This window comes from Panicum virgatum, chromosome 2N (assembly GCF_016808335.1).
Source record: "Panicum virgatum strain AP13 chromosome 2N, P.virgatum_v5, whole genome shotgun sequence".
Taxonomy (NCBI): Eukaryota; Viridiplantae; Streptophyta; class Magnoliopsida; order Poales; family Poaceae; genus Panicum; species Panicum virgatum.
In genome coordinates this window covers 61,147,660-61,173,853 of record NC_053146.1, presented here as the reverse complement: position 1 = coordinate 61,173,853, position 26,194 = coordinate 61,147,660, and the positions used below count along the sequence as shown (strand labels likewise).

General features: G+C 44.9%; 2 protein-coding genes across 4 annotated transcripts; both read right to left on the bottom strand.

The window, feature by feature from the left end:
* Nucleotides 1-2: 2 nt before the first annotated feature.
* LOC120661597 (pentatricopeptide repeat-containing protein At4g18975, chloroplastic-like) lies at nt 3-3,376 on the bottom strand. 2 transcript variants are annotated; one of them, XM_039940486.1, is made up of 5 exons: nt 2,713-3,376; nt 1,820-1,910; nt 1,478-1,621; nt 977-1,189; nt 3-535 (listed from the first exon to the last, which is right to left on the bottom strand). In XM_039940486.1, the coding sequence occupies exons 1-5, from the start codon at nt 2,820-2,822 to the stop codon at nt 344-346; spliced, it is 750 nt and encodes a 249-aa protein (XP_039796420.1). In that variant the 5' UTR covers nt 2,823-3,376; the 3' UTR covers nt 3-343. The 2 variants fall into 2 exon arrangements, with proteins under 2 accessions (XP_039796420.1, XP_039796421.1); XM_039940487.1 differs by having other exon boundaries at nt 2,319-3,374.
* Nucleotides 3,377-5,083: 1,707 nt separating this feature from the next.
* LOC120661596 (chitin-inducible gibberellin-responsive protein 1) lies at nt 5,084-9,415 on the bottom strand. 2 transcript variants are annotated; one of them, XM_039940483.1, is made up of 2 exons: nt 9,243-9,415; nt 5,084-7,041 (listed from the first exon to the last, which is right to left on the bottom strand). In XM_039940483.1, the coding sequence occupies exon 2, from the start codon at nt 7,008-7,010 to the stop codon at nt 5,301-5,303; it is 1,710 nt and encodes a 569-aa protein (XP_039796417.1). In that variant the 5' UTR covers nt 7,011-7,041; nt 9,243-9,415; the 3' UTR covers nt 5,084-5,300. The 2 variants fall into 2 exon arrangements, with proteins under 2 accessions (XP_039796417.1, XP_039796418.1); XM_039940484.1 differs by having other exon boundaries at nt 5,084-6,995.
* Between the last annotated feature and the right edge of the window lie 16,779 nt (nt 9,416-26,194).

Below are 26,194 nucleotides of genomic sequence, written 5' to 3'. Positions count from 1 at the left end.
CGTGCAATCCGAAATATATGAGGCCTTTCATCAGATATTGTTCTTCACAAGGATCATCATACCAACGAACTACCCAACTACACATACACGTTAAAGCCATCACAATTCACAACTAGTGGATGCATATACAGATACCTAACTCAGTAGCATGTTAGTAGTCTCCACCCAGCCGCTCTTCATCTCTTCCCACAGACTAGAGAAATACAGATCAACCTCCCGGCGTTGTTCCATCCCAAATAAGAGGAATGCCGATATCTCAGTGTGGCCGTCAAAGCGGCAATAATAATGACATCTTCCCAACCGAGGTGATATAGATGGCTTCAAGCATTTCAGATAACGGTTGCTATGCCAGTGGACCATCCCTCCGCACCCTAACACGCTCACCATTGAAATGGATGTACTTCCACCTTTTCAAGTATTTATCAAGGACATGCTTTTCTTTTTCTTCTTGGCCAAAAGCTACAAATGCTCTTCCAATCCGCCTAGCTGTATCCTCATCTGGACGCACCCCTAATTCCTCCATGTCAGCATGTACCTGAAAATGGAAACAAGAACAGAGTAAGATTTTCAAGCACCTTTTTTTTTAACAAAAAAGCTTTTAAGTTTCCACTCTGACCAACCAGCTAGACCAGTGCAATGAAAACAGATCTGCTGGACCAAATACCTAACCAGGAATGGGTCCCCATCCTGTTCCCATACAGTCAGTGACGCTGCATAATCGGTCTATTGGGCTGTATAACCAGTACTAGATTGCTAGCCAAGAATACTGGTTAGCATTATTAGGAACACTGAACTACACATGATTTGCCTAGTTTTCAGCACTTAATTATCGATTAACTCATAATTATGGTCTCAACTCAATAAAAAGTTCACTCATATTGTAGTCATAGAATTATTTATGTACCAGTCAACAAATACAGTTGGAATAGAAGAAAGCTAAATCCTATATGAAGGTAAAAAAATGATTAAGATGTACCTCCAGAACTTTATCTGGATGATGGTGAATGTCATACATCAAGATCATCCGAGAGAACAACCTCTTGGGCACAGAGCGTGTATGAGTCTGTATGATAGTATCCCAAATAGATTCAGCCTCATCTACCCTTCCATCCATAAAAAGTGCCAGCAGAAGTGTATCATATGTTGTCCATGTCAGCACCTGGCCTTTGCTCATCAACCACTTGGTTACCTGTGAAAAGAAATGAAAATTCATAGGAGAGCGAGAAATCTAACTTTTTTTTTTCAAAAGCAGTATAACATAATTAAATAAGAAATAGAGATACTCTTTCGCAATACTCCTTCCGTCCCAAATTATAGGCCGTCAAAAGCAGTGATATCATACATAGCTTTTGCTATGCACTTAAATATACACTGTCTAAATACATAGTAAAAACTATGTATCTAGAAAAGCCAAAACGACCTATAATTTGGAATGTATGGAGTAGTAACTAATAGCTTTTGTCAATAACAACATTACCTGTATGATTCTTAGCCATTTTCTTCGCCTTTTCAACATCCCTAGAGCTTTTGCTGCTGCTACAACAGGGAATTCAGGCTCAAAAGCACTCCATTTGTCTAATGCACCATAAATAGCTTCCTTTTCATTTGGTAACTTGGAAACCTAAAAGATATGTTTCCACAGACTGATTTGAGAACACATCAGTTTCTTAAACATGATAGATCAATGTCACAATAACTAACTCTTGCTAATCAGACATAGCAAAAGAGAACTATGATAACAGAAGTAGTGATCTGTTCAGCATATTTCACATGTTAAGTGAGGATAATTGAAGGGTGATAAAGAGATCTTGTATCTTACAGCATCAATAAGACGGAGAGCCTTTTTCCCGGACCCAGCTGTCTCCTTCCTGATCCACAAATGGTGCTCCTTGTTTGGTTTCTTTGTCACCCTATGACCAAAGTAAATGTAAATCAATTTGTTAACTGGTAAAGAACAGGTCAGAGTGAACATCATAATCTCAGAGGCAGTTACTACAAACTGAACAAATGAATTCTATTGCAGAAAGGGACCTAAACCAACTAATTCTATTGCATGTGCTAGCATTGCTCAAAGCTATTGTCTTGTTTTATTTTGTTTTTGTACAAATCCCTTTGATGGGCAAAACCAGCCGAGGCCATCAGACAGGCTACAAAATCTAAAACTGTCAGTAATGATGAAGACCTTTTTGTTCTAGCAGAATTCCTCATATTTCAAGTCATGTAATTTCTTATTAGTCAGCAACAAGAAAATTTAGGCAGCATGTACGGTCATCTCAAAGAATCGCAGAACATAGAGGTAGCAACAAATGAGATAATACTGTGTGTGTAGTTGATCCATAATGTGACTTAAACACCATCTCCATGTAGCTACTCTGCAAATCTGCATCCTAAACACAACAACCAAATACTGGCTCGAGGACCTGCACATCACGTATCTTCCAAAAACTCTTTGAGTTCACAACAAAACTTCTTTTAATGACACGGATACAAGACAAACCGCACCGAATCACCAAAACCGTCTTCGGCTACCTCGTATGCTAAATCAATATCCTGAAGTGCCTTGAACTGGACCAGCACATCGAACCAAACGAATCTGGAGAAAATCGAGGCATCGAGCTCCCACGAGATTCGTCAAAAAAACTAGACAATCACATTCGTGGAGCAAAGGTGAGGGCAACCAGCACACAGCTATAATAAACTTATCCCACTTACAACGCTGTACTGCGTGCACCGCGGCTGGCTCTTCCTCCACCGCCCTCCCCCCTCCCCGGCGGCGCCGCGGCGAGGCGCGGCACGAGGCGGAGAGCGAAGGCTCCCGCCATGGCCCAGCCCCTTCCCTCACGGCCGAGCTCCGGCGAAGCGGGGGATTGGCCGGATCGGATAGCGTTGGACACAGTGACAGACAGTGGGGGATGGCGAGGCAAAAGAGATGATCGAGAACCACCGTTGGAGCGCGAGAGCCGCGCTCGAGGGAGGGAGGGAGAGGAGGAAGCCACCCGGTACGGCGAGGCCCCGCGGCACGGGCGAGGACGCGAAAGTGGAGGTGGCGAATGGGAATCAGCGGCGTCCGGATTGAGGCGGCCGCGAGCTGACCGCCCGACAGCGCCGCGGGCACGGGGAGGAGGTGTGCGGGAGCTGAGCAGCCGCGGGACGGGCTCCGCCGCCCGTGGGCAGGAGCAAGCCGCGCTCCACCGGCCGCGGGCGGGAGCGAGCACAGCCCAAATGTTCTCGTCAGCAGCGCGGGCGGCAGCGGCGGAGCGGGCTTCGGCGGCAGCTGCGGAGGCGAACGGGCGGGATGGAGCTGAGCAGCGCCGGCCACGCTCCGCCGACAGACAGACGAGGAGGGAGAACGAACGAACGAACGCTCCGCCGATTCCTCACGGTGCCGAGGGATAAGGTTAGGGGAATCTGGTCTTTTCAGGGGATGTGTAAAATGAAAACGAGAAGAATAATGAGTGAAATTGAGAAAAATGGACGAAAATCCTCGAATGGAAAGAATTATATTTCGAAAGCTCTAATTGAATGTCAAATTGGAAGAGACGTGTGAATTGAGTTTCAAATATTGAAATTAGTCGTTGGAAATTGGGATGTCGTCGCAGTCGCAGACGGGATGATGGGCCTGTTTGCCTATGGGGTCCGGGCAGATCGGCCCGTTTAGGCCTAGTTATTGGGCCGTAGTAGCAGCAGGTTCAGCTGATTGGGTTTGGCCCGGTTGATTGTATTGTAGGCTTGGAAGGCGAAACAGGCTCTTAGATGGGCAGATGACTCGACAAGGGGGGGCTTCGAGCCGGACGAAGAACACGTAGAAGTTTCACGTGCTTTTCAGAATATACGAGAATTTTCCCCGGTCCCTTGTAAATTGGATTAAAGTTTTCATCTTAAAATGCGGTAAAGTAAAGTTTCTGTGTTCCAAAGAATGCTTGATACTGATAGGTTCTCAAACTTTGAGATGCCGTATTAAGCCGGGCGTTGACCATGCTATGATGATGCTAAAGCTCAAATGTCTTGGACAAGCAACCACGAATCCAATCTTTTTATCATGGAACTCCTTTTATCATCTACTCGTAATCCCTTTCATTGATTCCTAATACTTTTCTGGAAAAAAAGAAACATCGGGCCCACCTTTTGTTGATCACCTTTTCCATTTTTCGGGTTGTGAAAGGGTCCATGAGACATGATTGAGTAGTGCTGCAGTGACCTTTGGTAGCCGTCCAATGTTTTTTACCCGATTATCTTACGTGTCTGTGCGGTGCACAGGAAACGTTTCATTCTAGCTCAAACTCTGGAGTTTGGATGGACATGATAGTTGTCGCTTGTTTTGGGATGCGCTGAGCCTCTGATGCCGTGCCGCGTGCAACCCATGTGCTGGTCCTGCTGGAGCTGTGGGCGCTGGGCGCCATGAATTTCAGGCCACAGATTCAGTTTCTTCAAAGATAGTAACATCACCACTTGTTTGGTTTATGTAGCGCAATAATTAGAGGTATTAAATGAAAATAATTTGTAAAACTAACTCCACAACCACTGCGCTCATTTGTGATACGAATCTAATGAGACTTTTGACCGTACGATTAGAGGATGGTTACTGTAGCATTACTGTAGCCAATCATAAATTAGTTATCGTCATTAAATTTATCACGCAAAGTTGCACTCATCTGTGAAAAAATTTTGCAAATAAATTTCATTTAGTACAACATGCATGCAAAATTCTTTTTGTAGCGCGAGTAGCCAACAAAAATAAACAAGGCCTTGGTGTCGGCATTGCCGGTTTCGTCGTTTACCTTGTCTCAGCATCAGTGCCCATTGTCTTCGCAGAAAGTCTGCATCTGTTCTTAGTGAATGGTGTATCATTCACAATTCACAATCAAAATAGCATTACATTTGCCGGCACAAAATTCGATCTCGCAGTAATAAACCATTCCTATGCGCTAAGACTGAAACTCTTTACCTTCCTTCCCAGGGGCATGTTACCAATACACACACACTGCATACTCAACAACATTAAAAGTTAAGCATCTCAGCATGTTTACCGATCAGCGTGAGTTAGCTTGGAGAGATATATCCGATCCAAGATACCATATGACTCTGACAGGGCAAACAAAAGAAAACTGTAATTATCATACAGCTACAATCTAATGTCAATATTTATCCTGGTCTACAATTTAGGGAAAAACGAAGGATACAACATCCTCTACATGTACAACAAAGAGCATCTTTTCTGGGAAAGCAGACCAGGGAATTCACTATATATATATTTATATGTAAGAGAAGGTGTTTACTTATGTTCTTCTGAAAACTTATTGTCAGTGCCACGCAGAAGCTGATATCAATTTCCTATTCTTCCAGCCGAGCAGCATCGCGCCGTCCTTCTCTTCCAGGGTGTACTTGTCAGAATAGCACGCGAGGAGCTTCCTGATCACCGAGTTCACATACGAGCTTAGCGAGTACGGCTTGAACCCAGCCATGGTCAGCCTCGACTTCCACTTGCCTAGGAGCTCATGCCGCTCCACACGGTCCTTCCCCTCACAGGCGATAATGTTCACAATGTCCTTGGCAAGGCAGTGCTGCTCCACATTTATCCTCTCCTTGCTGTCCCGTGGCAGGTTCGTGTCGATTGACTCAAACATGGCCGAGTAGTAGTCCATAGTCTCGCTGAACCTCATCAGGAATGGTGTTGTGTTGGTGTGCGACTCCTGCTCCACCAGTGTGGTCACCTTCGGGGACAGTCCTTTCACCATCCGGAGTAGCCCATCCCGTGGGTTGTTGACGTCCACGCTCTCATCTGGTGTGTGGTGTAGCTGCAGAGTGAAGTTGACAGCAAGTGCTTCGCCTGGCCTGATGTCTAGCATTTCTTTTGTGACTCGAGTGGCATAGACACCAGGTAGAGGGGTAAACTCCAATGGTATCCTGAATTCTTCGGACATGCTCTTCAACATCTTCCCTACAAGGTCCAGACCTTCACCACGAGCGTACTCTGACACTGGATCATCTATTCCAGTGATCCGCACATGTGGAGGACCCCCAGGCCTTGCAGCTAGTGCTTGGATCAGTGTTATCCATTGTGTCCCCTGAGCAATCTGGAAATCAATTATATGGATTTTGTCCTCATTTCTCAATGCCTCTGCAATTGCCCCATTGGCAGCCATATAGCCAAACTTGAAGTACGGACAGATACTGTATAAAATCTTCATGTAGGACAAAAGTTCATTACTCTCCGGCTCACGGCACTTCAGAGCACGATATATGTTCGTACCCGAGTTTCCATGTCTAGCAACCAAACCCTCAAGAAGGTAAGCACCTAACCGCTGTATTGGCTCCCCAGTAATTGATACAACTCCGCGAGCTTGCTGAACAAGCTTGAGGAACTCATCTATCCTCTCCTCACTTAATGCTTCAGCACACTTGGTTAATAGCTGCTTCACCATGCTCTGCGGATCCTCCCTTAACTCCCTTTGCCGCTTTTCTGGGCGGAAGTCATAGCTTGCTGTGGGGTATCCAGATCCAAATTGTGTGCGGACAATTCCTGGTGATGGCTGTCTTGATTCACTCCATGTCCTTGACCGCTGCCTCATCAACTGAGTAGGTTTGTGTTCCTCAAACTCATGCTTGGTGCTATTGGCTGCATCATCAGCATCAGGAGCCATCAGAACAGTCTCTATTTCCCGTAAAGCGTGTTGCATATTATGTCTTGATGTTGTGTACAATTGATCAGGTCTCACTTGGGTGTTTTCTCGAAGGATGCCTGACTGTCTGTATGAACTGTCAACTTCCAGTGGTGATATTGGTTGTGCTGAAATGGTTTCTGTGGAGCTCTGATTATCTGGAGTGTTGCTAATAGCAGACAAATTGTCACACTCAAGCTGGGCTGAAAGAGGAGTGTATGGGGAGTTACTGAACTCGGACTTCAGGGGCGTAGCTGGCCAGGGAGTGTTTGCTAAGTTGTTTTCTGTAGGAAACTCGTAGAAGATGTTAGCACCAGTTAATCTGTACTTTAATACCTGGTGCAAGTCCATAATAAATAAATGGGCATTAGCTGTTCATGACCTGCACATATATAGCAGAAGATAAGAAACAGTGAATAACTAATTTGAAGGAAGATGGAGCAAGCAACCTGAAGAGAACAGTTTGATTTAGCAGTGCAGCTAAGAGAAGATCAATCAGAAAAAAAATGAAGAAATGACAAAGGTAACAGAAACAAACTTTGTAAACCTGCAGCGTGGCTTAATAAAAGCACATGCATCTATATGAGATCATTCATGGGGAATTGGGGATACATCTAACCCATCCTGAAGTGCCCAAGTCAAAACACATTACCAACAAGAAAATCATAGGAATATATGGTTTTGCATGCCAGAAAATGTCACAAGCATTATTTGGATCCGAAGCTCTGAATAAATGAAAGGAATTTAGCAAAAAAAAAGGATCTTAATAACTAGCACCATCTTCAAGATGATAATCAGAAGACATGAAATGAGCGCAAATGGCAAGTTTGCCATTGAATTATGACCAAGGCGCTATGAGAAGATGAATCAATCAAAGAAAAAAAAGAAAAAGGGAATTCTAAAAGAGTAAACAAATTCATTCATACTTGTAGTTCCAGACAGTTACCTACATATCATTTTGCAGTTGCTATTGTGTTATCAAAGAAATATAACAGTAGAGATATAGTAGATATGCTAATGACAAGATGGGAAAACATTGATTGAATATCATTGCAATTTGTATCCAGTTATGCGAAATTTAGGAATCCCTATGTTACAGAAATAGCTAAACTATTTCAATATATCACCAAATCTGTCATGCCACTATCATAGACCAGTCAGCCAGGACTTTACAAAATATCTCAATCGTTTTCCAATAATCCCATTGGCTTCAATGTTCTACCCTTAATACCAAAGGATCCTTAGAATTAAGTTTGTGTATTCAGAATGTCAAAATCAAGCAACAGAACATGAAACCAGACTTTACTAGAGGAACACAAGAAGCAAAGGATGGTGTCCAACTATCAATTTGCCGTACACCCAGGAAAAGAAGTATCAACCTATCAAGAAAATGCAGCCTAACAAGGGAGATTGGAGACCAAACATCACAAAATATCTTACGCCCCCTTTAGCACACTCATGGACAGCTCAAAGCTCTAATAATTAAGCAAATCAACCTCAGACATTCTCTAGTCGTTGGCAGATGATTGACTACACTATTTGATAGCTAATCGTCCTCTAAGCCAACTATCAAGACAAACCCTATGCAGCCTCTAAGATTCTCTATTTGTTGAAGGACATTGACCAACTCTATCGTTTGACCGAAGGTCCATTGCTTCCCTCTGAATTCCCAAGAAAGAACTCCCAACAAGAAGTTTGACCAATCAACCGAGTTGAATCAACGTCAACTTCATCACTTAAAACAAGAAGCCAAATTGCACAGCCTCTACTCCAAAAGGTCTGAAACTTCTAGGATCCTGGACGCTGCTTGACCATGAAGAACCTCGATTTGCTCTTCTTCTTCCCATGGGGTACTTTACTCAGCAAACCAATTACCCATGGATTGTCGTGAAGAAGGGTAAGTCAGATTGACTAATCAGGTACGGGATAGCATTTTCTAAAGCATGTCGACATCAAAGAAATAGATGGATCCTAAGTTTCAGCACCTTCAGAGGAAAACATTTGTTATACAGTGTCCACTACTTGTTACAACTGCAGTAAGATACTGTGTTCTTCATTAACTCTATAAATTAGATTCCATTTCCATTCACGCCAAGCTAAGTACAGCAACAAATGAATCCACCACAGTTAGTTATGCCAACTAAAGCCAAGCATAATTCCCGCCAATCCACCTACTAACAAGCCCAAAACTAACAGCCAAATGCAACGGCAGTCGGCACTAGGGCACACCGGAGCAGGATCGAGTCATATCAATCCCGAAGCGGAAGCGCTCTCACGAAGCCAGAGGCGAAATGCTCCGAAGGAGCGACCCCTGACCCTGATGGACCGCTGAAATTGGCTCAAACCAGCATAAATCCCCACGTAATCGGTGGCCTTGAGCTAGCCAAATCAAACCCAACCGCCGAATGAGCCCATCCGCTACTCGAATGCTCTCGACTCATCCCAAAGCAGCGGGAAAATTCCCATCTCCACCCTCCCAAACCGATCATAACCGCCCCCAAAACGAAAAATCAGAAGCAAGCAAAATCAGCAGCGCAGTAGCAGGCACAGAATCCAACGAGGTACGAGGACGAGAGCTCTCACCTCCTCCGATCCGCACAGGCCGATCCAACTCCACCACCACGGCACGGGAACCACGCCTCTCTCTCTCTCTCTCTCTAAGCTTTTCTTCTCTCTCTTCCGCTAGTTCTCGTGTCCTAATCCTTCTCTTGCTTGCGCCCCCTCTTTTTGTGTGCTGCGAATAATTATATCTGAGAGAAAGAGGGGAAGCCCCAAAGCGCCACGCATTATATACCCCCTCCCCCGACGGCGACCGTTACCGCCGCGCCTCACGCCGTCACGGCCACGCTTCCCCCCCGCCGGTCAGCGCTCCCGCGTCGCATCGCCGGGGCCCACCCTCCAGCCCCTGGCCGTCGTCCCTACCGGACACCACCAGCCGCCCGTCCGATCCCGCAACGAACGGCCGAGATGCAACCTGGAGGCGGACGCGGGTGAGGTCACGTGCTGGGCGCGCGGCGCTGAGGCCAACGACACGCGTGACGCGCGGCGGGCTGGCACGCGGACGCGGTCGAGCGTTTGACCTGACGTTGATGGGCTTTGAACCGCCGTGGGCCGTCCGTTCCGTTCGGAGAGGCTGCTTCGGCGGCCCGGGCGAAGGGCGTGGGACTGTGGGAGTGCGTCCGGGCCGTCCGATCGGGCGCGAGGGGAGATAAGATGGCGACGTGGGGCCCGTTAGTGGCTGCGGGGCCCACCACCAGGAAGCCGACAGAGGTGATGGGGCCGATAGCTCTTCCTGGGTCTGGGTGGTGTCCATTTCGATGGGGGAAGAATGCGATGCCGTTGCCCCTCTTTCCCTCGTCGAGAAACATTGGGGAGCGGTTATTTCAAAAAAGAAACAAAGGAGCGGATAGCAGTTTTCTTTAGTGAAAAGATACCGGTTATCAGCTCAAGATTCCCCAAAGAAAAGAGAAACTTCATTTGTGTCACATCCGGAACATGAATGATTCGTCTATAGAATTTCGAAATGTGAGCTCTTCTAAGTTCTAACTGCATTGTGCACAGATTTTCAAATGTCGGGAATTTAAAAAATTAAAATATATCTTATTCTAAAAAAAGGAAATAAGATATACCCCAAACATGACATTATGGGTACAAAAACCGAAAATACATGTAAATTTGAGGAATCTGTTTGCTTGGAGGATCGGACAAGCTCCTTTCCCATACCATTTTGATTCCTTTCGAGATTCAAATATTTTTAGTGAATGGGCTTGGAAACAATATACATTGTTTGGGCATTCATAAGCTTCTGTCAAGACAATGAATTGACACTGAGAATACATTTACATTGCGAAACAGAATCTGTTGGAACTCTACGTCTAAAATGCATGGAGCCAACTCAAAAGCTTGAGAGCTGATCAGAAGAAGAAAAAAACTACAGTACCAATTTGCTCGATTGGAACAGTAACTTTAGATACGAGTGATTGCGTTGGGTCTTAGACATAGACCCATTAACAAGATTCAATTGACACGCAAATGACCGGTAATACCTCATCTCCGACCGTACGGCACAGTACTCCCCGGACCCGGAGCAAGAAAAAGGGAAATTGGAGCCTGCGAGCTGCCACCCCCTCAACCCGAAGTCTGAACATGGCAACAAATCGGCTCTACAGTACTCTTCTAGAAGGGCAACGGCCAGCCACGAGGGCCCCGGTGCCACGTAGTCCCGCGTTCTCCGAGGAGGAACAGCTGGGGAGTGGGGCGCACTTCCTCCCTCCCCCGCAGCCGCGGGACGACGATGAGGCCTCTCACTGACGTCCGCATCCGGGCTGCTGCGGTGATGCCTATTCGACGACGCGTCCCTGGCGAGTGCGAACGAGAGGCGCTCAACTCAGATGAGCTCGAGTGGTTGATCACCCAAAAAGAAAAAGAAGAAACATTTGCTTCCTCGCTTCTTTCTTTATTACATCGATCTTCTGTGCTACTGAGTGTATGTTTATTTATATGCAAACCGTGCGAATCATTTTTGCCAGCCTTGGAAAGTGATCAGCGCATGGCCTTTTTGGTAGTGTTGTCACGGTCGCACTCGCACCATGCTGGTGGTTCGTAATAAATAAATAAAAGTAATAATGTTCTATGTGTTGGAGGGGATGAACGAGTGCATGAGAAGCTAAAGCGACCTACTAGCTAGATCTATCTAGGACTTGTTGCAGACATGTTTTCTTTGGTTAAGAATAAAAGGGTCGATCAATTTGGACAAAAAAGGTTATTCAAGTATTTATGACTTTTAGCCTAGCTTCTTCACCAAGCCGGAAAGAGCTCACGTAGAAGATGTCTTGGAATTTCATACGTGAGACGGTGAGAGACTAGTATACTCCCCCATCCCTAATTAAGTGTCGTTAAAGCTACATTAGCTAATCTCTTATTAACTGTCGTCGCCTACAGGCCGTAGCTGCACCGCGCCGCCTGCCTTATCCCATGCTCTCTCCTTACGGCCTCACTCAACCACACGCCGCCAAATGAAATGCATGTTTTGCTGGCCTCTTTAATTTGTTTAAGGCCAAAACACTGTACTGTACTACATGTTTAATGTAAAAAAGTGGATGTGATTACTGATTTGTGTAATGTAAAAAATTTGATGCTGCGTGTGGCATACGTGCTTCTTCACCTCATGAATACAGTATTAATGGCATGTCCATCCGAATGTGTCAGCTGAGAAATAATTGCTAAATATGGGTTTTAAGGTCTTTTGCCAGTTGCATTGATTCCTGGGACTGTTTTCTAGTGGCTTTTAATGAGGGACGGAGGGATCAGAGTATCTTACTATTACTAATTGTAGATTTTTTTGAAGCCTCCACGTGAAGCCACTTAGGATCTTATGTGGATAATTAAAAAAATAGAGAAGTTCTAGAAATTTCTACAAAAATCAGAAACATCCGGCCATCATCTGACAAACTCTAATCATAATATTCATTGGATGCATTATCTGTCCTAATAAATTACCCACTTCTGCCATTATGAAAAAAGAATAAAGTAACCTCTAAAGATGTATCTAAATTTTCTGCCACTGTCATTATAAAAAAAATCTAAAGTAACTCCTAATCTTCATGTAAATTATCCGCCTATGCTATTATGAAAATATTACAAATAATCCCTTAAACTTGTATATAAATTATCCATGTATGTCATTATCAAAAGTTAAAGTAACCCCTAAATCTGAATCTAAATTATATAACTATAATAAAATAGGACCCGTCTATTTAGCATGCGGGTTGCTGAATAACTATTCAACACCCACGGCGGAGCAAGGCTGACTCCGGCGAGTTCAGCAAAACTGGAGAAAATTACGATGCCTTGGTTGCATGAGAGTAAAATCTCAGTATAAAGTATATTAAATGGATTAAATGGGGACCGCAATCCTTGATTGATGCGGATGGTCTCCATTATTGTATTAAAGCAGTTTTGAGTGGTTAGTAATTCAAAAAAATTCCGTTTGACCATTGAAAATGGAAATTGAGGTGTTATCACTTAAGGAGGTATGGGATAGTAAGAAATAGTTAGAATTAAAAAGTGAACAGTAGGAAGTAAAAACTTACTGGTTTGTTATTCTTTATTTGAATGATTGAAGAGAAATACAGTATTTTGGTATGGGCACATATTTCGGCATCCATTTGTCCGTAGTCCCTCGGTGCGCTAGTCCCTCGGAAGTAAAATCTCGAGATCAGTGTATTTAATGGATTAAATGGACGTGGAGACCACTGATTGTCGCGGATGTGGTCTCTATTATTGTATTAAAACAATTTTGAATGAGTAGCAATTCAAAAAAATACCAAATGACCAGTGAACATGGTAGTTGAGCTGTTATCACGTTAGGAGTTAGAATTTGAGAAACAATAGTAGTGCTTTTTTTGTTGCTTGAGTAGTATTTTCCTTAACTTTGGGAAGTACGCAGCGAATTTTGTTGTTTTTTATGAATTAGAGTAGTTTTTTTTGGTATTTAAAAACGTGCATATATGTTGTGCTTCTTCTTCTTTTGTGGGAGGTGAAAAACATAAACCAATAATAAGAGGTGATCGTAAAAGCAATGTTAGTACGGTTTGTCGGTGTTTACCGCCAAGCCTGCTCAGGGATACCCTTAGCAGTAAAGTTTGTAGGTAGGGATCGGCGGCTCTGGAATTCGATGGTGCAAGGAACACAAAGATTTAGACAGGTTCAGGCCGCGAGTTGCGTAATACCCTACGTCCTGTGTGGTGGTTTGTATTGCCTTAGGTGTTGATGACCGTTTGGAGGGGGTCTCTTCCCGCCCTTATATATCCGGGGGGACAGAGTTACATGGAGAGTCCTAGCCGAGTACAGTTGGAATTCTACTACAACATAATCGGGTAGTTTTCTTTGTACTGCAGCTAGTTCTACGCCTATTTGGGTATTTACAAAAGAGGTAAGGTACATCCATAAGCTATCCCTTACTCTAGAACATTCTATGCCTACAAGCAGTCCTGCTGCCCCGGGTCTGACAAGCCCCCAAGCTCATCGTAGCCGAGTCCTGCAGTCGTTGAGTACTTGGCTAGGCGTCTTCAAGTACTTCAAGTAGCCAGAACATCCTTCCTGGTTGCTTCTGGGCCTTCCTTCAGATACGTCGAGTAGTCCTTCAAGTACTTCTGGTTGCTCCGAGGCTGTGAGGTGCTCAAGCCCCGAAATCCTGATCATATATGGTGCGCGAAGTACTCGCGCTCCATATGAAGTAGCCCCCGAGCCTTAGGTTGAATCGCAGAATCAGGCTGAGGGTCACTTCAGTCTTTTTTCTTCTTTATTTTCCAAAAAATTTAAAAAATAAATCTCTGATGCACATATCCTGCAACCCCCGAGCCTTAAATCAAAATCCCTTTTGCCACAAGTAGCCCCCGAGCATAGATTTGGAATTAAGAATTTAAGACGTGGCATCATATTTTATCCTTCAGATTATTTGCAGGATTCATCAGATCCAGTACCCGAAAAGACCTCTTTTCGGGTAGAATCCCAGAAAAATGATACAATTGGATACGCCACGCTGATTGCACCCAAAATAACTTTAGGAATAAAATCTGGGATGTACGGCTTTTATTCAGTGGTCACATGGGACATTACTGTTTGGAGAATTATTGCGTCCTTGACTGCACATGTGAATCGCTCCATGAATACTGCCATGAATGCATTCGTGAATGCATGCACTGTAGAGTCACGGGTTCTCCTTTAATAAGCCTCTTTGTGGCTATAAAAGGTGGGGGGGGGAGGCTTTTGCCAGAAGCACCAAAGTGTAGCGACTATGGCTTATCCTTGGTATTCTTGCTCTCGCCCTCCTGAAGTTTGTGTAGTCCTTTCCAGCAAAAGATGCTAGAAGAGAACTTGCGAGTGACAAGAGAAGTCCCTGCTACCTCATCCTGCCACTCCCATGCTCTCATTGGGTCCATTTTGGACATCATATCCTTGCATCTTCCAATGAGGCGGGTTCCCTGTGGACTGGTAGGGTCTTGTTGTGTCACATCCTTGGGGTTGCCTGTTTTTAGGTGTCCAAGAACTAACATCTCTGGTAAGTAGACTTAATCTTGTCACAACATATTCTGGGAGAAGGAGAAGTTTCTCATAAAGATGCTACAAGAGGACTTGCGAGGCGATTACTGTAATCTGCCTCCATTCTCTTGAAACTTTTCTCCCAGAGTACGAGTATCATTATTCCCTTAATGTGAATAACAAGTTTGTACTTTGTCATGGCCTTGGGCCGATCTAGCTGCAACAGGCTTTCCAGGAAGCCAAGAAGTGTGCGAGTAGACCCGAGTCGCTGAAAAGTTATATAGGAACAAGTACTCGAGCTGTAATATCTTGTAGTTGTACTGCGTCGAGTACTTTTCCTTGTTCTGGAATGTAATCCTAGTCGAGGAAAGAAGAGTCGAGTAGTTGACTAGGGGTGTGAGTGTTTTCTTTTTCCAGAATGTAATCTCTTATAAAAAGGAATGTCTCAAAAAAATCCCATTGTTTCCGCGATTTGCAATGGACTTTTGGCCTGTCGGGTGTTTTTACCATGCTGCCACCACCAATTTGAAATGAAATGGTAACTATGTTTTTTCCCCACCGGCCGCCACTTGCTTTTACTGCGTTAGATCTGTCTTTGCATTCAATCCCCCAGATCTAGAGTTCTTGTTTCCCTCTCGCTCCCCATTCTCACCCTAGGGTTTCCGCCATTGTATGCGCGTGAAACGATCCGTTGATTTTCGGATGGCTCCCAAGAAGGCGACCAAGGGTAAGGGTGCGGCTACTGAGCCAACCTATGAGGAAGGCTGGAACTATAGCATCTGCTTTTATGTCTAGTAGTTTTTAACTACTTTGTATTTTCAGCGATGTAGTCCTGGAGGGAAACGTGGAGACTGAATCCTCGGTCTTCAAATCGGTGGAGGAGAAGCACCCGAACACTCCTGATGTGAGTGCTCAAGATGCGGAGGCCATGGCCAACGCTATGATTCTGGATTCTCCCTTGCCAAATTCCGAAAGGGGCAATGAGGAGGTCTCAGAGGATGGCGGAAGCGACAAGCTTCCGGAGGAGGGAGAAGGAGTGAAGCTTCCTGAGGGAGGCGGCAAGGATCAGCCCGAGGAGACCCCTACAGGTAAGCTTGTACCACCTTGTAAGAAAGGTACCTTTTTACTACTCTTAATTTGATTAAGTAGTATATTTTTCCTTTAGATTCCCAAAATACAGGGAATACTGTAGGGAAGATTGCTGATGTGCCCAAAAGGGTTGTTTCTGAGGTGCCGGCGAGTACTTCCCAGGTCACATCGGGAAGTGGCTTGTCGCGTGAGAAGGTGGAGCTTGCTTTCAAGCTGCTGGAAGTAAGTAGTCGAATACTTCGAGTACTTTAGTAAAGATCGAGTAGTATACTGATCTTTTTATTTTTGTAGGAGGTGCTGGGGCGAGAGGCTAGCCATGCTCGGGATGATACAGAGCTGAATGCTCTGAGAGAGAGGGTAAAAACGCTTTCGTCCGAGAAGACTGCTCTCGAGGAAAATCTTAAGAAGCTCTCCCAATCCAAAAAGGGTTAGTCTTTAGCATATATTATGCGTTCGATTAGTTGATCTGCTTGGTATTTATTAGATTTTTTTTCAATCGAGTACCCAACTTGTGCAAAATCTTTAAAGATTCAGGAAAGCTTGGTGCTGGATCTAAAGATTCTTATGTACCGAAACGCAGATGAGATTGAAAAGCTCAAAAAGATCAAGGAGGCCTTTGACCGGGAGGCCTTGACGGTTCTTCAACAGCTCAAGACCTTGTCAGAGTCCTGAGACTCGATGCAACGAGAACTTGTAGAGCTGAGAGAAGTCAGGGATGCTGCCCAAGAAATAGCCGAGGTTATGGAGATTCCAGAGGGGAATGAGGGCGAACCGCTCTCATTGGCGGGGAAACTTCGTAAAGTACCCGAGGCCTTTGAAAGGTATGTCTCCACAACCACCCGTCAGTACGTGGGTCATGTGCTCGGGTTGGTAAAATCTTACTGGCCGACCACTCGACTGGACGCACTAGGGAAGGGAGCCAAAGCTGATTGTACGGATGAACAATTCCGTCAATATGTGGAAGAAACTTCCGTGGTGGCCAACCAGATTGTGGAGTCCTTGAGCAAGGCTGAGTCTCCTTGAACTTTTGTTTGTAATTGGCATGTGAGCCGGAAGTACTTTTAGACAAATATTGAGTATTTGTGTAATGTTTAAGTACTTGTTCTGTGGTAGGATTGTGAAATCATTTGGCATGTCGAGTAGTGGTACTCGAAGGTCCTGAGTGTTGGCAGCATCGCGTCTACTCAGTTTATAGTAGTCGATACAAGAAATTGTATCCGTAAGTGCCTTAGGGGGCAAAGTATTCTCGAATAAGGTCGAGTTTATATGATTCTGAATCAGAACTCTAGTGCTGACCGATTAGGAATGAATCCCATAGGATTAACCAAGTGGGAAAAGCACTGAAAGAGTGTAAAAAGCCGTAGCTTAGTGTAGATTTCCTTTTGTAAGGAAAACTTTGTCTGGGGAAGGCTCATATGGATTTGGTTGTCCATCGGGAAAAAACTCTTGTTGAGTATTTGGAGTTGGAGATGTTCCTTGATAGATAGGTGAACAAGAGATTCTTGTTAACCTATTTTAGAGTATCAAGAATTTATTCGTACTCCTTGAGGGATTTTCGTAGTTGACCAGTTAGGATGGACCCTGCTTGGTCATCCAGATAGTATACAACTGTTGTGAAAATATCCCGGACTACTCGATCTCATCGAGTAGTATGTCCTATACATGGACTGGATAAATTTCTAGAATAGAACTGTTAGGATTGAACTCCGTCGAGTTAACCGACACATAAATATTCTAGAAATATCGCGAACTTACTCGAGCGAGGCAAGTAAGGTGTCCTACCCGAGGACTCGGAGTAACTCTTAGGGCAAGTCTGTTAGGTATGAACCCCGTCGAGTTGCCTAAGACGAAAATGCCGAAAAAGTATCCAAAATCTACTCGAGCTTGCGAGTAAGGTGTCCTTTTAACCAAGGACTGGAGTAACCCTTAAGACAGAACTGTTAGGTACGAACCTCGTCGGGTTTTCCAAGACGTAAATGTCAAAAAGATATCCAAAATCTACTCGAGCCAGCGAGTAGGGTGCCCTAAACACGGACTGGAGTAATCCTTAAGACAGAACTATTAGGTACGAATCCTGTCGTGTCAGACCCGGGACAGCGGGACTGCTTATAGACAAAGAATGTTCTAGAGTAAGGGATAGCTCATGGATGTACCTTATCTCTTTTGTAACTACCCGAATAGACATAGAACTAGCTGCAGTACAAAGAAAACTACCCGATTGTATTGTAGTAGGACTCCAACTGCACTCGGCTAGGACTTTCCATGTAACCCTGTCCCCCCGGATATATAAGGGCGGGCAGGGACCCCTCCAAACGATCATAAACACCTAAGGTAATACAAACCACACAGGACGTAGGGTATTACGCAAACTCGCGGCCCGAACCTGTCTAAATCTTTGTGTCCCTTGTACCATCGAGTTCTAGAGCAGTCGATCCCTACCTACGAACCCTACTGCTAAGGGTATCCCTGAGCAGGCTTGGCGGTAAACACCGACACGTCGGGTTGCCCAAGATGTAAATGTTGAAAAGATATCCAAAACTTACTCGAGTGAGGCGAGTAAGGTGTCCTTTAACCAAGGACTGGAGTAATCCTTAAGACAGAACTGTTAGGTACGAACCCCATCGGGTTGCCTAAGACGTAAATGTCGAAAAGATATCCAAAACTTACTCGAGCGAGGCGAGTAAGGTGTCCTTTAACCAAGGACTGGAGTAATCCTTAAGACAGAACTGTTAGGTACGAACCCCGTCGGGTTGCTCAAGACGTAAATGTCAAAAAGATATCCAAAACTTACTCGAGCGAGGCGAGTAAGGTGTCCTTTAACCAAGGACTGGAGTAATCCTTAAGACAGAACTGTTAGGTACGAACCCCATCGGGTTGCCCAAGATGTAAATGTCAAAAAGATATCCAAAACTTACTCGAGCGAGGCGAGTAAGGTGTCCTTTAACCAAGAACTGGAGTAATTCTTAAGACAAAACTGTTAGGTACGAACCCTGTCGGGTTGACCAAAATATAAATGTCGAAAAGATATCCAAAACTTACTCGAGCGAGGCGAGTAAGGTGTCCTTTAACCAAGGACTGGAGTAATCCTTAAGACAGAACTGTTAGGTACGAACCCCGTCGGGTTGCCCAAGACGTAAATGTCGAAAAGATATCCAAAACTTACTCGAGTGAGGCGAGTAAGGTGTCCTTTAACCAAGGACTGGAGTAATCCTTAAGACAGAACTGTTAGGTACGAACCCCATCGGGTTGCCCAAGACGTAAATATCGAAAGGATACTTAAGGGTAAACCATGACAACTACTCAATAGCTGCCCTGATGTAGCTTTTCGGGGTAATGCTTGAGATGGGGTATTCTGTCTTGTGAGCGAGAGCCAAGTGGTCGATTTACGGAGGGAATCAACTTTTATTTTGGATTTGTCGAGATTACAATAGTTGTAAAATGACAGACTCTGACTCTTAAGATCTACCTCTTGCTCGTTAGATGTGAGCAATGGTTTACATGAAATACTTATTTTGAGGATAAAACTAGTTGATACGGTGGTTCGACTAGATTGTAGGTAGAGTCTCCTTTAGGAGGGGTGCCCCGAGGGCTTTGCGGAGTGATTCATACTCGAAGATCATGTGGGAGCTCTTTGGGTGGATGAAGCACTTGCGCTGTAGAGTCTTGTTGACCCTGGCTCCGCCGAGAGATGTTTCTCCATGATGTGGTGTGCGCGGTTTACCCTGAGGACGGGTGTTTGCCGTCTTGTACTTCTTGAAGGATGCGGGAGTCTTTGGTGGGATGCGGTAGTTGGAAGAAGGGCTGTAAGCCCCGACTTTCTCGCGTTTCTTTCTCCTTGAGATGATGACGTTGCATGCGTCACAACCAACGTTGATCACATTGTGGAGGTCGCAGTTGGAGTAGTCGTAGTTGTCGCCCTGCTGTTCCTGCTGACTGTTGACTAGGCACTGGCGCCTGAATGCCCTTTTCTAGTTGAGCAGACGGCAATGCTCATAGAGATCTTCTGCTGGATGCTGCTCTTCCAGTTGCACGGTGACCGTCACTGCTGGAGGAGGTACAAGCGGATCTTGCTTGGTTGTAGCCTGGGCTTATGTAATTATGGGAGGAGTAGTTTCCATGTTGTCGGAAAGGTACTCGTCGAAATCATCAGAGTTGTAGTCGTCGAGGTTGAGACACTCCGTGGAATCACCCTCATGTTCTGGAACTTCGGAGATGCGAACCATGAGGATTTCACGGCAAAGATCTTGAACTTCTTGGTCTTGTTTGCTTGAGGACGGGTCTAGGGGGGTGTTCTGTTTGTAAGGCAGACCCGTTGGCTGCGAGCCTGAGGCGGTGGGAGCTTGTGTCTTCCTTAGGCGCACTGTCCGTCCTTGCGGCGTTGCATATATGACCAAGTTAGGGAGGGAGTACTGGTCGGACTTGGAGTTCTTAGCCGAGTTGGACTCGACTTGCTTGCTGTACTGGATTAGATCATCCAGCTCATCCTCCGAGTTGGAAGAGTACGCGGATTCGGAATTGGTTAGTCCACCGATTTTAGAGTATGTGTGCTTTGGGTGAGCGAGAAGCGGGATGCCCATCTCTACACGGAGGGCGTTCTCGTTCATCCAATGTAGCCATGATTGTGTGGGAGTCAGCCCTTCAGGCTCCTTAATCCAGGGTTTGTCGAGAATTGACTTACTGGATTGTTCTGGAGTTTTGACTTTTCCCATCTTAAGCTTGGCCAGTTCCCAAAGAGCATCAGCGTGTTCGGGTGGATTGGCCATAGCGCTCATGAACAGATCGACGTTGTCAGACCAATCTTTGAGATCATCGAATGGTTCAGAGTTGTCGAGACCGTTCATGAAGTGATCAAAATCCTGATCGAACGAGAACTCGACTGGTTCAAGGGTCCGAATGTGAGCAGGTTCCGGTGAAGGGCTCTGAGGTATCCTAGAGATAGGCGGTCCCATCCGAACAAGCCGGGGGTTTGTCTCACCAGATCCCTCGTAGATTTCTCCTCCCGATTTCTGATTCTTGTTTTGCAGGGTGCCTTCAGCTATCTTAATGCAATCGGCGAGCTTGGTTTTTACTCGATCGATCCCTGAGAGTATATCACCCGACATTTTCTGTGGCGGGTTCAACACTTTTGGGTTCTGCTGTGACGAGCCAAGGGCAATTTCTGCGAGTTTGATGCAGCCCTCTATTGATAATGAAATTCGGTTTACTCCATCGAGTAGTTCTGAGTTTTTAATCTTGGGGCGTTTGATCGTCTTGAGATGAGTCAAGTATTTTTTTTAGAGTTTCGGAAAAGTGGAGTTTTTCGGAATCAGTGTTTGTGTCGAACTCAACTGAATTAAGAGTTCGAGTTGGAGTTGACATGTTTTCTGGGTTGTCCGAGTCGAATTCGGATAGAACTCTTTTTTCGTCGAGATCCGCGGGCTCGCGGATGTCAGCGAGTTGGGGAGTACTTTTTGGTTTAGGCGAGCTAGACGTGACAATGTGGCTGGAGAAGCCGCCCGATCCGTCAGCCATGCATGTCCAGGAACCGAAAAGGAGAGTTGTGCCCTTAGGCACGTTGTTGGCGTCGCTTGATCTGGCCATCGAATTCGCCGTAGAACTCGCCGAGCCCCCTACCTGGGGCGCCAGCTGTCGGTGTTTACCGCCAAGCCTGCTTAGGGATACCCTTAGCAGTAAGGTTTGTAGGTAGAGATCGGCGGCTCTGGAACTCGATGGTGCAAGGAACACAAAGATTTAGATAGGTTCGGGCCGCGAGTTACGTAATACCCTATGTCATGTGTGGTGGTTTGTATTGTCTTAGGTGTTGATGATCGTTTGGAGGGGATCCCTGCCCGCTCTTATATATCCGGGGGGACAGGGTTACATGGAGAGTCCTAGCCGAGTACAGTTGGAATTTTACTACAACACAATCGGGTAGTTTTCTTTGTACTACAGCTAATTCTATGCCTATTTGGGTATTTACAAAAAAGGTAAGGTATATCCATCAGTTATCCCTTATTCTAGAACATTCTATACCTAAAAGCAGTCCCGCTGCCCCGGGTCTGACACGGTTGGCATATCATTGGAGTAAAAAGTGGCCCGCAAAGATGTCACGATGGGCCGCAAGATACACAGGCATTATGCACTATTTATGGATCGTGTTCTCTTTGGTTCCCATGCAGTCCATGCGAGTTGACGGACTGCATGGAGGCTTTGTTACCTTAATTTAAATTTACACAGGGAGACATTCAAGGGTGGAATTATAGGTAGTTGCTAATGTGAGAGAGAATTGAGGAAGAATATAATTAAGTTTCAAAATTAGGTCAAACAGAGAACTAGTTGCCACTTATTATCTTGAAATGAATTATTGTTGTACCAAATAATTTTAAAACATACAGAAGTAAACTTTAAATACAAGAGCAGTATGTTTAATATGACGAGACAGTAATATTTTGTAAATGTTGATAGTCTCCACCGTCCAGTACATGATTCATTGGTAACAATGAGTTGTGAGCACATGTGTGCCGGCATTAGACGTGTGAGTGAGAAGCATGCACATATCGGTTTTCTCTGGCTTGGAATGATCTAATACAACATTCGTCAACTTTCTGAAGACGGCGGGGACTTGACGGTTGTATTTATGTAAGCCAATGACACCATTCTGTTTATCTGTTATTTCAAATGGTATTAATGCAAAAGTAATTTCTAAAACGTTGTCAAGAAAAAAGTAATTTGGCGGTTTAATTTTTAAGAAGTTGAGAAGTAAAATTACGTACGTCATCAACCAACGGTAGAAAGGATGTTAAATTTACATTTACTATGATTATGGCCACCTACTGAATTCCACACAATTACACCCTTGGTCTTGAAGGATCATTACTTGTTAATATAAGCAATTATTACTCCTTATCCAGGTAAATACAATTCTAATTTTTTTTCATGTTATTCGTTACTCCTTTTATCACTATAATATTGTACCGTGTGTGTATGGCCAATTACAATATTAAGAGAGATAAATTACGGCTAGTTTTGTCAAAAAGTAATATTCGTACAATAGAGGAATAATTACTACTAGTTGAATTGAAAAGTAATTTGATACTAACTTGTTTGTATTGAGTAATTTTCAAAGATATGAAACAATTACTTTGCTTGTAGTAAAAAAATGATAGGATACATTGCACAATGTTTTCTTACATGAAGCTATAAGGCTTTCAGTGGGAGTATTAATTTGTCGGGCGTGATGTTACAACTTACAACTACGAGATTCTTTTGGAACTATGGACATCATTTGGATGAGAAAAAAAATTAAAAAATGGTTCTGATCGAGGGGCGCACCTAACCTATGTCGCGAAAAACCAGTATGTCATTAAAGACATCCTAAAGGGACAGGAAATTTGAAGTTGCTGCTATGGAAGTTGCAGTAGCCGCTGGATAGCAAGCCATGCGGCGCCGCCGCCGCAGGACCATGTCGCTAGCATCTTTGAGAAGAGATAGTGCTATAAATTTGCTCATAGAGAGCAGGGAGGCTGCTAGAGAGGACAATCGCCACACTAGTGAGTAGTGACGCCTACACACGCCATGGCTGGGGGGACAGTGGCGGAGCCACCACTAGGGCGAGCCAGGGCGGCCACCCTAGGTCCCTCTAAGTGAAGTCCAAAGTATATTTATTAACAGTAGAGGTAGTAGAAAAAAAGAAGAATGATGTATCTGAAAAACATAGGAAGAATATAAGAGAACAGGAAATTGGCTTCCGCAGAATAGATTACTTGAGAAAGGAGTAAGAGTTCAAAAAGTTGTTCGATACCATTCCTCCTCGCACGCACTCAGTATTTAACTAGCGACTCTCTTGCGTTTACATGGGCTTGGCCTGATACGTGCGCGCAGGCACATCTAGCGAACTCATTCGCGCCAAGACAGACACTAGGCTTCTTGGTGCGGCGGCCCATAGTAGGAGATGTTTTCTCTGGTTCGTGGGTGCTGACAATATCCCCGTTCTCAACTCCGGCAGGGGCTCATGGCGGTGCGGCGGCGCCCCCCGAACGCGAGGTCGAGTGGGCTGTGGCCTCTTAAGTGGTTCAACCTAGCGCCCCAGCCCAGCACTGCATCTTGCCACCAGATGCCACTGCCAATTTTGGCAGTTCACCATCTACCCCCCTGCAGTCCCGCTCAGGCGCTCACGCTGGCGTGTCGATGCCGTTGCGCGACGCCACTCCACGCCCGTCCGTTCAGCAACCCCATCTCGGCGCCCGTCAGTGGCGACAGCAGATCCCGTGCGCCGTCGGCGCGGGCGCCTGCAGCCGGGCAGCATGCAGCCGGGCAGCAAGTCTCGTGCAAAAATTTTATCGTAAAAGTCCGCCCTAGGTCATTTTCTGGGCTGGCTTCGCCACTGGCTGGGGAGGTCGACCTGCCACCTCTGCGTGCTCCGCCACCAGCGCTGGCTAATGCCGTTGTGCAGCAATGGCTTGGGAAAGAACAAGGAGAGGGATGGTAGCGGTGAATGCGGAATGAAACATAGGTTGATTGCCCTCTGTTTATATAGCGTGCACCATTGACATTTTACGGTTCTGCTAAAGTTTTTATGGTTGCTGTTCAAATCCATGCATTATTGCTTAACCTTTTTGATGAGGGAGGAGAGTATTGGCATAAACAAAATTAAGACAATTAATTGCCACCAATTATAGAGCAAAATGGCCATAATAAATATGGAAATAATGCCTATTTTATTTGCTACCAATAAATAGCAATCAATGGTGCGATTTGCATGCGTAAACCAATCCCACCAAGCCACTGTAAAAGGTTAGTTTTTGGACAGTAAATTGTGGACGGTAAACTAATCCCACCAAGCCGAAGATACAGGATGTGCACTTTTAATTGCATTGATGTTACGGATCATGTACAATGAAAGAGATAAGAATATCAATTCATAAATAAATGATTCAATTTAATATATATATATATATATTAAATACACGTGGAGGTGTGATGCAACATAAAATCTATTGCAACTAGATAATAATAAATATATATTTGAAAAGAGTGTGATATATATAATTATAAGTATTAACATAAGTCCTATTTATATATTGACTCAAATTAGACTGTGAATGAGCACGAGTTGATAGGCTAGTTTCACAAACCCACCAACATTTACAGCTAAAAACACAGCCCCACTAACTATTTAAGAGACCTAATAATATCATGGTTATAATTAGAACGAAGCATCACCGTGCCTGGGTCATGGATGCTTGTGTCCAGTGAACGCAATCGCTGAAACACGCTCCGTCGCTCCCAGTTGCTATGAATCAACTTGCATAATCAATCCGTTATTGTATCGGCTTATTACGTGGTGGCCACCATGGTGGTTGGTTTGGTACCCACGGGCCACGGGAAACACGTGCTGTTCATGCAACAAAAATAATGCAGAGGGCGACCTGCAAACACATCCCTTGGAACAACCAAAAGAACAATTTCCCTGGATGCATGGCTGAACCTGAAAGTACCCATGCATACACAATCTCTCAGACAGCAGCAGCAGTTGAACTAGGAAACTTCCCTCGACCCCCCATCCGGATGAGGTTGAACGAAAACAGCATCTCGATCGATCTGACCCCGACCAAAACAAAAAAAAAGTTGGGGGAGATGAGATCCATTCGCTCCGTCAATCACAGCAGCCAAGCAGCGTGCGCACGTGCGCTCGCATGTCGTCGAGGGACGGCGGCAGGAAGCAAGATGAGAACGAGATGCATGGATCATCATCTATCGCCGCGCGTGCGCGAGCGCGAGCGCGCAGCACCAACCGAGCGAGCGAGCGAGCCCGTACCGCAGCGTGTGCCATCCTCGATCGCGTTGCGCCATTGGACCTCGCCTGCTCTAAGATTAATTAAAGAATATAGCCAAACTTCATAGCGGGTTCGACCACCAGGGCAACAGTTCGTCAAAATCATTTGCATGGTTATTAGTATTTAAAAGTTGAACGTTTTTGCTTTTTATTTCGTAAACATTTTAATATAATGTTCATTTTGTATGGATTGATGGCATGCATATTGCAAGAGAAATTAATAACACTAAGTACTTTTAAACATCTTTTCGTGTCCTAATGCCCCCCAAGAAACAAAAGGAGGTAAAACAAATATTAATTGTTTTGTTAGTGACATTTTTTTTTTGCTAGTGGCAATCGTTGATGGTGGCTTACCTCGTGATTAGGCTCTTGCTTCATTCGTCCCTGCGGCTTCGCCAATGAAAAAAAGACAAACGGAAGAGAAATGGGGGTGGAAGTGGAGCAAAGATCAAAAACTTCTCAATACGACTGAAACATTACTTTCAGTTGCTGGAGCTTTAGGCCCCTGCAGTGCATTGCTAATCTCCAGTCAATCCAGATACCACGCAAGTCGCACAAGTTACCCATCAGTGGTGACATCAGAAACAAA